Source organism: Plectropomus leopardus, chromosome 13 (assembly GCF_008729295.1).
Source record: "Plectropomus leopardus isolate mb chromosome 13, YSFRI_Pleo_2.0, whole genome shotgun sequence".
NCBI classification, from domain to species: Eukaryota; Metazoa; Chordata; class Actinopteri; order Perciformes; family Serranidae; genus Plectropomus; species Plectropomus leopardus.
Genome location: NC_056475.1, coordinates 31,191,953 through 31,208,209, shown reverse-complemented (window position 1 = coordinate 31,208,209; position 16,257 = coordinate 31,191,953). Strand labels below are relative to the sequence as shown.

The window sequence follows — 16,257 nt, the reverse complement described above, 5'->3', positions numbered from 1 at the left end:
TTAATACGATACAGTCTCTGGTTATTGTTTGATATCTAGTGTTGACAAAAAATGTTGTCACACATTTACTACCCGTTGTTTACAATATTATGAAACTGCTGCTGTCACACTGAGTGTCCTGCTGAGCCCGTTCAGACTTTAACACTTTGTATGGAAAACAAAACGAACTGGCGAATGTTTGGAGTGAGCAGCCAAATCCGATTCGACTGACATAATTCTAGTAGGATACAGCCCTTTTTAAATCATACCAAAAGCAGAAAAAATGGATAACTAAAACCATCCAGAAACATGGACAAACAGACGCACAGAGCAAAAGGTTAAAAGAACAAATAAATTATTTCTGGTGTTTACATGCTAATACAAATCCTGCACATATCGGGTGCTTTATCCAGAAAATCCTCACCTCATGAAGTTTATCTCTGCCAAAAGCATTCAGATACATGCAGCATAAATGAGTAATGATTCAGTCGTGTGCAAAATAGCCTGTTAACTAATTACAAGTGAGCCACAGTGTGCAGAATATTACATCAATAAGAAACCGCAAGCAAAACCGAGTCACTAGTCAGCCTGTTGGCCCCAGTAAGGAACATCCAGACTGCAGTGAATCCGATGGAAGTGTGCTGAGCAGGCCCAGCCCTGATAAGCCATGACTACCACTGATTGGCCCGACGCCAGGCTCAATCTGCTTAAACGCATCCATCTCGATGCTGAGAGGAAAGCAGTATAATAGAGCAAGCATAAGTGCCTGAGTCCCATTCATAAGGACTTGTGGTCAGATGTGACTGCAACCTTTAGCTGGGATACCAGCACATCATAGCAGCCCTTCACTGCTCATCCCTCTCTGCAGAGCTCAGCTTCTCTTACCACACTAACAATCGCCCCAAAGGAAGCCGCCCACAGATGCGAACACTGATGATCTTGAGTGTTGATGATCTGAGATAAAACTGTGCAGTCGCTCAGTTCTGCATGAGTGATCCTCGGCGAGGGAAGGGCAGGACGGAGCGGCGGGGGTGTGAGTGGGTGATTCATTACAGCGAGCACTGGCCGAAAGGAGGCTCCTCAGCACGGAGATACAGATTCCCTCTGAAAGTGTGGTGGAAGCTCGTGAAACCATAAGATCATTGTTCTCGCCCAAACCAGACCGTGCTAGAAAAAAAATTGCTGTGAGGGAGCTCCAAGTTCAACTTTAGGGTGGAGTGCAGAGAGTGCAGGGGTTGGTGTCCTGTTGTATGCTTTCCCTCCTGTTCACCACCCACAGAAGGCACACACATATTCTGAGGCTTCGTGTGTGCTCTGTAAACTTTACCCCTGCCGACTAAATGGCTTTTGTTCTCGTGTTTTCTGCAGTTGTTTTTTATTTTCTCAATAAATTATTTGTTGCCTCTTTGCTTTTGTATGCTGAATATTTTAGGAAGCGCACATCTGTGCTCTCTGCATTCCTGGGTTCAAGAGGAGAACTTTGAGATTTGGCTTTGTTTGTATATATGAGCAAGTCAAGATGCAGATTGCAACTAATCAAGATATTAGTCAAACACCCGAGGAACAAGGTAGAACTGTGTCTCTGCAATTTCTATGTTTCTAAGTGTAAAAACTGTCCTGTAGGTGCTCTATGGTGAAACAGCTCCACCAGGATCACTCCAAGTGGTTCTCAAGTTTCAATCAAGACTTGATAAAGCTAGGATTTTAATGTCAAGCAGTTTATCTGCTAACAAGTGTGTATTTTATTATTGTTATTGAAAAATTAATATTAAACTTGATCTTCTTTTAGGTACATTGTGTTGCAACATTTAACATAAACTAAAGGGCACACCGACTACACTCCTCCTATATAAAATATTTAGATAACTCAGTGCCTCGTTGATAACATTTCAGCATCAGACGTTGATGCTCACTTAGTGCTGACCCCCTTCATTTTACCCAGCAGATGGGAAGCAACTTTACTTTGTCTTGAGGAGCTGCAGTATGTATTTATGGACAAACTGACACCTGATGACTTTACTGTTCATTTCTTCTCCGAGCACGCACACTCACTCACTCTCTCTATCTCTCTCCCTCTCTCTATACGTGACACGTGACCACACACTTGCAACGCACACACGTGTACAGACAACCTTTGAATCAGGATCTGAATCGTTCATACGCTCTGAATGTCATTACAATTACATAGATTTGACTGCATTTGTTTTTATTTTGCATCTTTCCACACAGTAAGGATGGTTTTGGAAAATCATCCCAAGTCATTTCAACATGGTTAGGATTAGGCAACAAAAGCATGACAACAATAGAAGAAGAAGAAGAAGAAGAAGAAGAAGAAGAAGAAGAAGAAGAAGAAGAAGAAGACATGAGCCTATTTTACTAGTACATGACAATCAATGCCTGACGACAGCAAAAGCACATCATTAGATTAAGAAAAAAACATAGTTTGGCTCTACATTTATATGTGAAGAGAATGCTGAGCTCCCGGGTGAAAGTCCGGAGCTGGTTAGACCAATCCACCAACCCTCCCGTCCGCCTTGTAGCAAACTTCCAGCTCCTTACATTAGGTTTTTAGCGGCAGCTTTTTTACCAGCAGCGTTTCAACCTGATGATGTCAAGTGGTGTATCATACTACCGTGACAGGTTCTCTCTGTCCACATTACAAACTCTTGTGCTTGATGGTGTATCATACCGCAGAGAAAGGTGGCTTTTGGTGTCAGTATCTTACACCAAATTAACTGACAAAGCAGTGGTATTTAACAACTCTGGAATGAGAACGGGCTGAAATCCCAAATGATACGACTCATGGGTACTTTTTAAGCTCTGATAATGACCATTATATAAATATAGAATTCTGATTGGAATTGGAGCAGTCATGTGAAAGGAAGTGGCAGAGTAGATAACATGGTCATTTTGGGAATGACTCTGCTCTCTTACAGGATATGAGGGTTAATGTTGAGAAACTGACAATTTAGGTTAATTACAATCTTAATGGCAAAAGAACCAGGAAATCCCTTAACACAGATGGGCATGGAACTTTTACTGGCTCATCCTCTGTTTCTTGTAATGTCATTTCCTGTTTTCCATCATTTAGGTCAATCCAGAGTCCAGTATATTGAAAACAGATTTAAAACATTCTGCTTCTCTAAGCGCTGCTGCCTGGTGGACAGTCTTGTTTATGTTAATGGTAACTTCAGTCACCATGTAGGTTCTGTAGATAAAATTATAGGACGAACACAATTTAATACTAAAGTTTGTGATCAGCTCTGAGGCTTGGCCATCTGGAGTGACCTGTTACAATTATGACAAATGCCTGACAAACCACTGAGTCACCATGAAATCCACCCAAATTGCTTTCTCCTCTTTCCCCTCTATTGCTCTCTATGACACAGAAACTGAGCACATGCAAAGCCCCCTCGATTGGAGCTCAGACAGGGGCCAGCAACCGTGTTACAAACTCGTCGCCTATGTCTGGCATCCTGACAAATATCTGAGGCACTTACTTACCCCAACTATGCCCTCACACACATGTGGCAACAGCTCTGTGTGTGCTGAGCTGCTCCCTCTAGCATGATTCACAGCAAAGAATAAAAAGCATGGCTGACTCGCGCACTCGTGATCTTTTCTGACAGAATCAAGAAATTCCATTAATGCTCCCAGATATCGCCCATTTCACCTCGCTTTAACTATTTATTCCTGTTCCATCTCACAATGCTTTGAATGAGGACACTTCTTCACACGGCCCATGTGAGTGTTTTAGTGGACGCAGAGGGAGAGGACTCACATGGAGTTCTCCATGATCATCCTGTTGTTTTCACCATTTGACCTGAAGCCACTGGTGTAAGAGATCAATACCATTCAGATCAATGCCATTTGGATCACTCTGTACCAAAAGATAATTTGGCAAGCTCTAAAATAGCATAACAGTGCTATCAATTCCAGTTCAATCTCAACATATTTATCACTAAGTAGCCCAGAAGGGATAGCCTTCACACCGTATGGCCAGTTGGTCTGGTTACAATCTGCCAACTCTATCTGTGTAGTCAGCTGAAAGCACACATACGTCTGACGGTACTGGTGCGCTTTTTTGCATGACAAAATATTACTTGTATATCAGTCATATCAGTCTACTCTCATTAACTTTTAAGGGCATAGTTCAAAATTTTTGGAAGACTCCCGAAAGTTAAGCTCCCAGTCAAGAAAGAGTCCTCCCACCATCAAATAATCTCCTGTAAAATGGAGAATTGTGGTCAACAGTAAGACATACCATGTTAACTGGTAAGTTTATAGTTTTTTACTATAGGTATCGCTTTCATTTATTTAACAAAACATTATTTAGCTTTACTATAAAAGCACTTAAAACTTCATTATAACATTATTGTATTTACTTAATTATAGCAATAGTTTATTTAACTTGTATTGTAGTGGCTACTTTATTATAACTGTAGTTCAATAAATAATTTTGTATTTTAGTTGTTTACATTAGTTTAGAGAATATATCGTGTATTGCAATACATCCTAAAATATTGCAGTTTTATCTATTTTTTTAAAGCCATATCGCCCAGCCCTAATATGAAGCTTAAATGGTGGTAGCTTTATATGACAGTAATAAGAGTCAAATCGATCTGTTCATGTAATTCTCTGCCAGAAAGTGAAAATATTGAGCTACTCCTTTCGTAGAAGACTACATATCTTTCGGACCAAACAGGAAAGGCCTCCTGAGCTCTTAAGTGTAATGTCTTGGGACTTGTCACAAATGGTCAGAGTGACATTTGAATTCCATTAGGTTAGAAATAAAGTATCAAACTGCAGAGCAGGCTGAGGCAGCAAACTCATTTGAACCAAAATCTAATTTGTGATTTATTTGGACAGTCAGCAATGTCCTATATTATTTTAAGATGAACTTGAGCTGGTGTTAAGAATGACTGTGGACAATGCTGAGCTTTTACCTAATTGTACCTCAAATAGTGAAGGTGTTCCTGAGCTGATGAAGCCACAAAGCCGACAGAGGACCAGCAAGTACCATCTAACAGAGGAATCAACTGCGTCATCATTACTACTCTCTCCCCCACACACACACGCGCGCTCACACACACACACACACACACACACACACACACACGTCCACACACACACAAGTCAAGTTAATCATCACTAATAACTCATTTGGATGAGCACCAAGATTTCTGTGTCATGTCTGACCCTAAGCATTCTGAAATCCCCTCTCTGCAAACTGTCCATCCAAGTATAGAGCTACTGAGTCCCTCTGTTAAGAGATGAGGCTTCAGATCAGAGTGTGACATGCATTTCTAATCATGTTTACTTTGTCCTTTTCAATTAGAAAGGAAGGATTTTTGGACGTGATTGTCATAAGCTATATTGGGTGCTTGCTGAGTCTGAGAATGCCAGGCCTGCCTGCATGTAATAAATAATTTCCTCTTTTTCTTTATTTTTAAGTTGAGAGTATCAAGGTCTCGCTCACTGACCGTGCCCCATCTATCATTCCTGCCCTAAGCTGTTTTGAACCTATTTGGCTCAGCCTCCTCGGAGGACACCAGTAACTCACATCAAGTCCCCTGTCTGACATTAAGTGTCACTGCTAAACTGGCTGGATTTACCCCAAACTATTAGCACGATCTCCTGCCAAACAGCCTTGTTTTACACATGGACATCACAGCATGTTCAATTATTCAATTATTTCAGAAAAGGAGATGTTATGTGCTTTTTATTTTATTAGCCACATGTCTGACAGGTGCATCCACACTCCTCACAGCCTCCACGTGTTTCAGGCCTGACATGAACCCAAAGATGGTGGATGTTAGTGTGGAAAAGCCCAGAGCTACCAGGTGTAAGAAAAGGAAATTAGCTTTAACACAACTGCTCCTGATCAACAGAGGAAGTTGTTGTAGTGGTATACCAGCTTAAGATCTCCACACACTGCAGCCTGTCTGTTATTGCCTCAAAAATATTAAAAATGTTGAAACTGTAAACAAGAACCACACTGTTATTCTCTTCTAAAGCTATGAAAAAAAGCAGGGGACTCCCAAAGACTCTGCACACACATCTGCCAAAAGTCATTCTTTAGCTTCCTCAACCTGTAATGAGAGGCAGGACATAATGTTCAGCATCTCTGGGAGCTGTAGGTGGAGAGCTGGGGTCTTGTCTCCATGGCAACACATACACACAGTTGTGTTTATGGTCGCCCCACGCTTCCCCCTTCTAATTATTGTGGCAATGTGTCATCAGATGAGTCAAATTCTATTTCACTGGTGGTTTATTAATCCAGAGGATGAGATTTACAAGCAGGATTTTTTTAAATTAAAGACTGCACATCTAATTTTGGACAAACAGGTCAAAAAGATTGTGCAGTCATATTTCCTTTTGCCAAGAAATGCCTTAAAAGTAATTTTTAATCCTTAATGTCCTAAAGTTTTATTTCTATTCGTAACTGAAATTCTGTCAACTCAAAGGAAGGTTAAAAGCCTGTCTGCTGTTTCAGAACGCAGCAGCAAAGCTTTTAGACAGACAGGCTACCTTTAGAGTTGATTTTAATATTTCAGTTTGACATTAGAGCTCACCTGGGTCTTATTATTAGTCCTTTAACCCTTTGAAACCTGTCTTCATTTCTTTTAAAAACACAGGGAGTATAAGAAAATGACCTGATGATGCACATGAAAGGAAAAAAAACAAATAGGAAAGTAGAAAACAAAAACAATAGAGCGCTGGGTAGCTCAGTTGATAGAAGACACGCCCCATATTCAGAGGTTATGTGTCCTCCTCATCACAGTTTGAATTCGACCAGCGGCCCTTTGCTGCATGTCATCTAAACTCTCTCATCCCCATTTCTTGACATCTGTCTTGCTGTCTTATCAATTAAAGGCCATAAAAGTGCTTAAAGATAATACTAATTCTGAACTTAATCTTCGATATCAAAATGTACTTATTTTTGTAATTTGCAGGGTATTTCTTGCCAAATAGCTCATTGCCTTTTTCAGGTGTTTTCCAAAAAATAAAAATAAAATAAAATAAATAATAAAATAAATAAAAATCAGGTTCTAAAGTTTAAATGCTTGTGAAAGGCATCGCACAAGAAAAATGATGTTGATCCAGGTTTCGGAGGGCCTTACATTGTTGGGTTGAGCTTATGTAGTTTTATTTCCATAGTAGCTGCTATCATTTACATTTAAATAAAAAGTTTCCTGGACATGAAAAGTAACAACAACAAAAAAAAAAAAAAAAAAGAAAGAAGATGAGGTTATTTGAGATCTTGTTCAGCTCATACTATAGATGCATTAATGGTGGGTCCAATGGTTTGGAATGAACTGTGATCAAACACCTGAGGTTGTCAGATGACTCTGCCTTGTGGCTATTTTTAGACAGTAATTGCCCTTTTGTTACAGCCTGGTAAACAAAAGATGAATCCGGAGCGATTATCTGGTTATGACTCTCAGCGGGAGCGCAGCCTCGAGCTTTTTCCTCTCAGAGCGACAGCAACTCAGCCACATGTACTTCATTGCCTACACCATGTCATTAATGAAACCCCTAATTATTTCACTAAGCTGACAGCATCCCAATGTTTGATCAATGGCGGTCTCTTTTGACCTATTGATGTACTGAGTCAGTATCCAACAAACACACGAGTGGCAGGACTGCGATGGCGCTTCCTCCCTCCAGGGAACATGTGACCACAGATAAAGATCATCAAACAGGAAACCTCTCTTGTGCTGCCCTGAGCTCAGGCACACAGCACAGAGGCATCTTAGAGATTATCCTGTTGATCTGGAGTAGCCTAAACATCCAGTGTAATCATGTCTTGTTAAAACAAACAAGCACTTTAGCCTCCTTTTCAGGAAGAGCCGTCATTTCCAAAACCTCATTATCCTAAACAGGACGACGATTACTTTATGTTTAGCGTGAATCCCTCTCCTTTGCAAAACTCTGATTGTAAATCAGACAAGAAACATTCCCTCACCACACCCACAGCTTTATAATATTTTCATGTAGAGTTTTAGTAAGTCTGTACTGCCTGGAGGCTGCTTCTGCTTTATGACCAATGCTTCTTTCACATGGCAGTCTTATTGACATTTGAAGCACGCACATGCCATTCCCATACGTGAGCGCGCTAGTGTTTGCCTTTCAACCTCGGCATCTGCTGTAGCTTAGTGAAAAAGCAGGACAGAGAGCTGAAGCCTCCTCTGTATCCACTTAAAATGGATCTCTTTCTCTGGAAGTATACCGTCACACCCTGCTTGTTTTCTGAACGCCTTCGACCAGCAACACTGCTGAGCTTTCTTCACAACTCTGCCTCTCTGCTCTGACCTCAGCTGATTCATCAACAGGGGGCCCTTTTATCTCTTAGGAAAACAGGTGGTTATGATTGTTAGTCTGTGCACATATGATGAGGAGGGTTCTGCCTCCATGTGTTTTCTATTTGGAATGCTGCATTTGCTAACTCAGGTTTGGGAGGGACGCAGCAGATATTTCTGGTTACGCCTGCACGCTGCTCAAAACACCACCACCCACTCCTGCTCAGCTGTTTCAGGTCATTCCACAGTAAGAGCATGTGCCACTTTGACTTGATCCCATGGAGAGACTGTTGGTGAACAGATATCCACATGGCCGACTACTGCCATTAACAGAGAAATATGACAAAAGTGTGTGACTGTGTAAAAGTCCTTACACAACAAGGCATAAACAAACCCTGAACTGCAGAATTCCTTCCTGCTGTTACAGCTGAGTAGAGGCCAAAATGACAGCTATGATTCATGTGCTCAACCCTGTCTTCTGGAAATTTAGTTGGTTTATTAGTATACTGTTTTCATAATCACATTGTGGTGACGACTTGGCAAAGTGCAGGACCGTGTCACCAGAATCCTGCGAGTCCAGATTCCTGTCTCATAGGTTTAGGGAGATAAAGCTATTTGTTTAAGGTTAAGATGGGGACTTTGGTTAAATGGTAACAAAAAGGTAATAATCAAAATATTTCCAATCTTGCCGGAAAACAAATGAACTACGCTCTCAGTGAACATTTTACGGATACATTTAGAATCAACATTTTGGGGATTTGCCAGGTTCATTAGTTATCAACATTTACTCACTATTTCAACAGAAAACGTAATTCACTTGGCAGCACAGTGGCCAGAAGAAAATGTTGCAATTGTACGTTTTTGCAAACCAGTATTTTGTATGTTTCATACATATCATATCAACATTTCTTAAGTGATGTAGCAAATGAGCTAACAATAACAGCATTTACACTGCCAGGTAAAGGCGCTAATAGCACGCTAGTATATGATGTCCAATCGTGGAAAAAGGGGACAGACTTGTCTCACCTCTGAGCTGAAAACAGACATAGTAAAAACAAAGTCTTTGTAAAAAGACAAAGCCGGAAAGATATTTTGAAGATGTGTTTATGCATGCGACCCACCATGGTAAATTTAAAAAGCAGCTGTTAGCAATGAGCGGCTAATACAAAGAAGAACAACAGGCTGCTTTTTCAGCTGCTTTTTAGCCCTCAAACATGGGTGATTTTAGCAACTTATCGCTGTTTTTTCAGCAGGGATAGTACAAGTGGTTGTCTTTTACTAAGACATCGCTACTTTTCCAGCCATGTTTTTTCACCCAAAACTGAGTACTTTAAGCCAAAATGAGATCTTTTCCTAACCATAACCAAGTGTGCCCCAACCTTACCACATGTTAACCACCTACAATAACATTGTTGGAATGTTAAGTCTCAATGTATCCACTACATAAATACATGCAAATTTAATGCAGAAATGAACAATGCAGCATTTTTCTTTTCCGATTGGGTTACATTCAGCATTTTCTTTCCCTTAAAAACATATTTTCTGTTTCACATTAGCTGTAAAAAAAACCCAATTTCCGGGCGATGGGGCTGATGTGTTATGTCACTGACACCTCTCACTCCAGGGTGTCTGCAGAGAGGAAATCCTGACTTGTAACAAACAAATGCTTAGCAGCGAGGGACTCCTTTCTGTTGTCTGTCTCTGTTTTACTCTGCCATTTACTGTCTCTGCAGTAAAATGTCAGACTGTATGTGACTTGCCCACAGGGGCCGTACATGCCATTCAGAGAGTGCTCCAAACATTTGCTCACAAGCTTTGGGTGGGTAGGGAAACATCTGACAACATGCACCTCCTAAGGGAGCCACTATCCACAGTTATCTTGGGGCGCACCGACTCCTGTCGTGCCAAACGGCTATGCCACACATGCAAAACAATGAGGGAAGTGCAGACACTTGACTCTAATATAGACAAATATTTGAAGAGTGTGCTGGGGAACGTCACCCGATGAGCACCCCAGTTGTGTGTGGGTAAGCGGATGTTCAAAGCTCTTTAAGTGATGCAATGACTTATCGGCAGAGAGCACACAGGGGAGCCTCAGCAACAATCCAGCGGACAGCTTTCTCCCTTATCTTATCCAGTCTGATAAAGAGAGGGCTTGAATTAGATTAAGCTGGCAGCCATGAGTGAAAACAAAGGATAATGTCAAGTCATAAAAATATCAATTCTCCACTAAGATAAATCAGTTTCAACACTTGAGCCAGTGTGAAAGCTGGTAAATCAAGCTTAAAGCAATATTTATTTCGTGCGTCCCTTTTTCATATATTAATTGTGAATAATTATGTTTTTACAAATGTATTTATTATAAAGATTTACGTTGTTGATCCACATTGTTTCAAAAATGCAGCAATAAAGTCTGAAAGATGTCCACAGGTGCTTCTTAATAGAGAGCAGTGATCTCAAAGTTTATATTTGCTTGGTATTAATCCAGTCTGAGCATCTTCCAAGCTCCCACATATCTTGGCCATGCTCTTGGCAGGAGGCTTCTGGCAGATGTCCTCTTTAAGTGTGTACCTCTTTCTTTGGAATATTTTAAGTGAAATGGCTCTGGTTAAGCCAACAATGGAAAATGTCGATGCATTCCATTAGATCAGATTGGAAAGTCTGCTGGAAGCACGCGTACTTAAAATAACAATGGCCCTCGTCTTTCGCTGTGCTGACAGATGACTGGGCTGATATTTGCAGCTATGTTGAGTCGGACTGGGTTTAGCCTTTACTTGGACTGGCTGGGGCGACGTGCCCATTAAGATGATAGCTACCAAAGAATGTCATGAAAATAACAAGCACATCTCACAGACACATAAGGAACACAGAGTGTGACCTACAGAACAAGAAGCGAAGCAAACGACACATTCCGTCCTGTGAATTTCTTCCTCGCGTTGTAAAACATCAAAAACTAAATTTGGAGCAGAGCTTTTCCAAAATACAAGACGAATTCCAATTACAGTCAGTTCCTATTAGTATCAGTACCACATAGAAACTCACAACAGGACTTGTGGCCAGCTTTAGTTTAGCCAGATTTGTCCTGTTTCTAAAGACAGTGGTGCTGCTGGCTGGGAGCCAGTCGGCCACATGGCTAAGCCCTGTCCAGCCAAGACAAAAGAAATTCTTAAATCTACGCCAGCCCACTGCCCCCTCCTGAAAACGTCAATTGTGCTGCTACCATGCCATGTCACAGATTTACTCAGGGGAACATCATTAAGAGTACTGACTTTGAAATGTATCGCCTGAAAAAAAAAATCCCGCACAGCCTCGAGGTGTGTCAGGAGAGACAGTGCTGATAGCACAGCAACAGATTTCAAACAAGCTCTGCTGCTATTCCTAATTAAAGCAAAGAGAATAAGCCAGTTGACACACGTGAGAGATCACAGGAGGTTCTTATGTCTGTACTTCTCTTTGATCTGGAGGTCTGTCCTCTCACACCTTGCTAAGTCCAAGAGAGAAAATCAACACAATTCATGCCAACTATTGTAGCAAGATTATTACAGCCATTCATGCATTAACGGGAAAAGAATACAAAGTTTCTACATTTAGTACTAAAATTTTCTTTAAATTGTTTCTCAAAAACATTTGTTACACTGCACAAAATTTACAACATCCCTGCTTTAATTAAATTTAAATAGGATTTCAGATGTTTAAACCTGTGGCCAGGCATAAAATATATTATCTGTATCACACTGTAAGATCTGACAAGTTGAGCTTACTTAAAATATTAATAGAATGATATAATTTATGTTTACTTTATATCGCATTGTTAAGTTTACTCAAAATTTAGCTGTATTTAGGCCTACATAAATTTGTAAAGTTGTTTCAACTGAAAAAATCCCTTGCTCTTTCTAAGTGTGAGCAACTTGACTCAACTTGATCATCACAAAAAGGATTTTGCCAATGATGAAGTTCAGAGATTTGTGAGTTCTGTTTTCTTCACATATTTAATAAAGTACAAATATGGTCTGGTTTGCAACCAAAGAATACAAACATACAGTAAACTTGGTTAACTGGAGTTGCTACAACTTAGAAAGATTGATTTAATTCAACTTGTCACTTTTAAGTTTCAACAACAACAAAATCAAGTCAATATAACTAAATCTTGTGTAAATTTACATGTACATTTTTTTAAGGCAGTCGATTTTCTGTATTTTTTTTTTTTTTTACATGAAATCCACTTGTCAGTTTTTACAGTGCAGAGATGCAATAAAGGACAGCAAATGTATCAACATTTACAACAGCCTATGCAAAAATAGTTTAAAATGGTCCTGATTTTAAAAACTGCAAGGCTATAAAAGTCTTAGAGCAGCTGAGACCCTTCATCAGGTTAGAAGAAAAGAAAAAAGAACAATAAAACCATCTTGATTTATCCAAAAAATAGATTTAAAAAATCACTACATAGCTCAGCAACAAGTGACTTAACCCTTTGAAACTTGAGCAAACTGGTTTTATTGCTTTCAGAAGGCAAGGAGCAACTTAACATGACATGGCCAAAAAATTAGCAAAAATAGTAAAAAAAAAAAAAAAAAAAGTTACAACAGAAATATCTAAATTATAACTAAAATATCTGAATTACCTAAAAATAAGTGAACAAAAAGTACTTATAAATATGGTTTTCTGAGATTTTTTCCCCACATTTTTTGGATCATTTTCTAATAATTTGCCCCTATTTTCAAAACTTTTTTTTCTTATCATCATTTATTCATTTCCTCCAATTTGTGGGACGTTTCTTACCAAGTTGGTCATTGACTTTTTCCCATGTTTTCGAAAGAAATCGAACCAATCTGCTCAGGTTTCAAAGGGTTAAATAGCTCCTGAAAGGCATCTAAATGCAGTAATAAAACTGATGTCGATCCAGGTTTCAACGGTGCTTTTCTATTAAAGATGTTACTGTGATTACACTGGCGAAGTAAATAATTGACTTAGTTTCACAGGTAATTTACTTTAGCCTGCGTCGGCTCGTGCGTTCAAATGAAACTGAAGTGCTGCGATGTTACAGGTGTGCGTCCATCGCTTCTGACCGTCTGCCTGATACACTGGGGTATTTACGGAGTCTTTTCTTTGACAGTGGGCGACTGAAACTAATCGATTTTCCGCCGGCTGTTGGTGCTGAGCAGCCGCGCGGTGTTGCGGGTTGAAGGGGTCCAGCAGCAGCGGGAGGAGGAGGCGGAGGCGGCGGGGGGAGAGCAGCCTCGCTGGCCTGGCCGCCCGGTTGGCTCCTCCCGCGGACAGCCTGCTTTATTCCACCGCAGGAAAAACCGTTATCTCGCATCACTACTTCCAACATCCCTGCCATCACCGCGGCTCCTAACCCGCGTTAAATAGTTAACGGCACGAGCAACCAAACTGCCCTCATTCATATTTAATTCACAAACACCGAGTTTCTCTCCAAACTTGAGAGGTAGAAACTTTTTTTCCGAGTGAGGACAAACGTGGTGGCTTTAACCGCTCTCTGAAACTAACCGAACTGATGCAACATTCCGGTCACTTAGCCCTGCTGTTTTTATACATTCACAGTTTATTATTCCACATAAAGACTTAACAGCGAAGAAGAGGGATGGATTTGGGGAATAATGGCTGCTTTAAAGCATCGCTCGAGCTGGAACGTAGCTCCATCTGCCAGTCCTGCTCACTAAGTTGTATCAAAAATGGCGACTATATGCTATGTGCCATTTCTTTAACAGAATTAATAACTACATTTAGTCCTCGTCAGAAGGACTGGTTTTATTGTCAGTCCTGCCTTAGTTTAGTTGTGTCCACACACGGTTAGTTCTTCTGAGGCACTACGTGTGTATTTGTTGGCTGAGGGCGCCGTCAAATCTCCACCAAACAAAAGCAGAAGTGAACAGCATTTTGCGGTCACGTTCCCCGAAGAGAAAACGGGAAAATAACAGCGAGTTAACGTGATTTGAGTACTTACAGTGAGTTGAGAGAAGAGTCAGGAGGCAAGCCAGACGTGTTTTCGCCATCTTGGAGTCGATGCAATGCTCGGTGTGACTGGCCGTACATGCGCAAAGTAGCCTAAAGAGCTTTAGAGGGGATGGAGAGAGGGAGAGACACACTGGCACACACACACACACACACACACACACACACACACACACAGAGAGAGAGAGAGAGAGAGAGAGAGAGAGGGAGGGAGGGGAGAGCGCATTATATTAGGTTTCCATAGCTACCGAAAGCATCACTCACACAGTGCAGAATTTATAGTTGACACAATGTGGGAGGCTTTTACTACTGAGAGGTAAGCAGCAGCTGGGAGCTCACAGAGGAAACCACCAGCTTCCAGTCTCATTTGATGGGAGCTGGAAGAGATGAGTCGCAAAGTATATAGAAGAGATGAGTAAGAAAGTATATTTATAGACCAAATTCACAGTTTTCATTATTAAAATGAAAACGAGAAAAAACAGATGAAAAGTTTAAACAATATAGGCAATAAAAGCTATTAAACTTACACTATATATCCAACGTTGAGTACTCTGAAAAGAACAAAGATATTTATTTTAACTTTATACATTTAGTATGTGCTGCCTTAATAAGAAAGGTGAAGTGTGAAATTTAGGGGGGTTTGGTGACTGAAGACAAGTTGAATCACTACCAAATAACCTCAACGTGTCCTCTCAAATTCAGTCAACTTAAAATTTTAGACCTCTGAAAACCAAGCAAATTGGCTTGATTTCTTTGAGGAGAAGGCAATAAGCAACTTAACAACACAAGGTACAAAATATAGCAAGAAAATTACCTGAAAATAAGCAGAAAAAAGAAACGCAAATAATTAAAAATGAACAAGAAACTGACCCGAAAAAGTGCAGAAAATTAAAAAAATATATATGTGTATTTTCTTCCTTTAAAATAAATGTAAATATATATGTATAATTATTTTAAATAAAGTTTTACATTTTCCTCCTGTTTTTGATAATTTGCTAATAATTCTCCCCCATTTTTAAAACTAATTTTCAGGTCACTTTCTTCATTACCATTTACTAAAATTCTTGCAATTTGTAGTATTATGTAGTAATTTCTTGCCAAGTGGGTCATTGCCTTTTTTTGCCAATGTTATTGAAAAAAAACTGTTCAGGTTTATTATTTAAATAGCTTGTGAGAGGCATCTGAAAGCAGCACAAGAAAACCGATGTCAAACTAGGTTTTAAAGGGTTAAGGCAGCACTTTTAACAGTGTATGACTGACGCATTGTGAGCTCCTAAGCAATATTTCCAGGGATGCTTGATGGAGTTTTTGCACAGAAAACACTGTGTAATTTGTGTCATTGTGTAATGCATGTTGGGGTACCTGAACTTCCATAAAGGTATGATATGTAAAAAGTGAAGCCTGGAAGCCTGACACTACCATGGCCAATTGCATACAGCTCACTTTCAATAAAATATTCACTTACCATTTTTCACTGACTGTAAATTATAGAGCCCTGTCAGGGACCGGAGTCTTGCTCATATGTCGGAATGCAGTGACAGGCAGTGCAGCCATGTCAGCCCAGAGCTCTCTTACCCTATTTATCAATCTTGTAAAGTCCTGTTTTTGTCATCGTGGATACGGTTGGCTCTGCCCAGCTCTGCAGGCCTCCACTCCACTGACATGCATTGCTTACATCAAGTAGTTTTCTCCCGCTGAGCCCTGTTTTAACTCTGTGATGACAGCTGATGCAGACTGGAATATAAATGCTCCTCAAACTATGACATTCTATTGGACCTCTTCAGACTGTTCCTGAACAACAATAAGGCTGCACACCTGCATCTGTGTTGTACAGACAGTGACAAATGAACATGATAATCACTGGATCATTACTGCATTATAAAAAGTAAAATCTAAGAGGCAATGCTCACTGTGTACTTCATTAATGTGGTAATTAATGTCTAAAGATAGAACTATGTCTAATTATGCTAGCATGCGTATGAATTGTATTACATAACACATG

The 16,257-nt window shown here is 40.2% G+C and overlaps 1 protein-coding gene across 1 annotated transcript in view; it reads right to left on the bottom strand.

Moving 5' to 3' along the window:
• Positions 1 to 14,328, bottom strand: part of jam3b (junctional adhesion molecule 3b) — a 47,818-nt gene extending 33,490 nt beyond the window's left edge. The window contains exon 1 of the mRNA XM_042499969.1: positions 14,248 to 14,328. Within this exon, the coding sequence (XP_042355903.1) occupies positions 14,248 to 14,296 (49 nt within the window). The 5' untranslated portion in view covers positions 14,297 to 14,328. The remainder of the gene's footprint in view (positions 1 to 14,247) is intronic.
• Between the last annotated feature and the right edge of the window lie 1,929 nt (positions 14,329 to 16,257).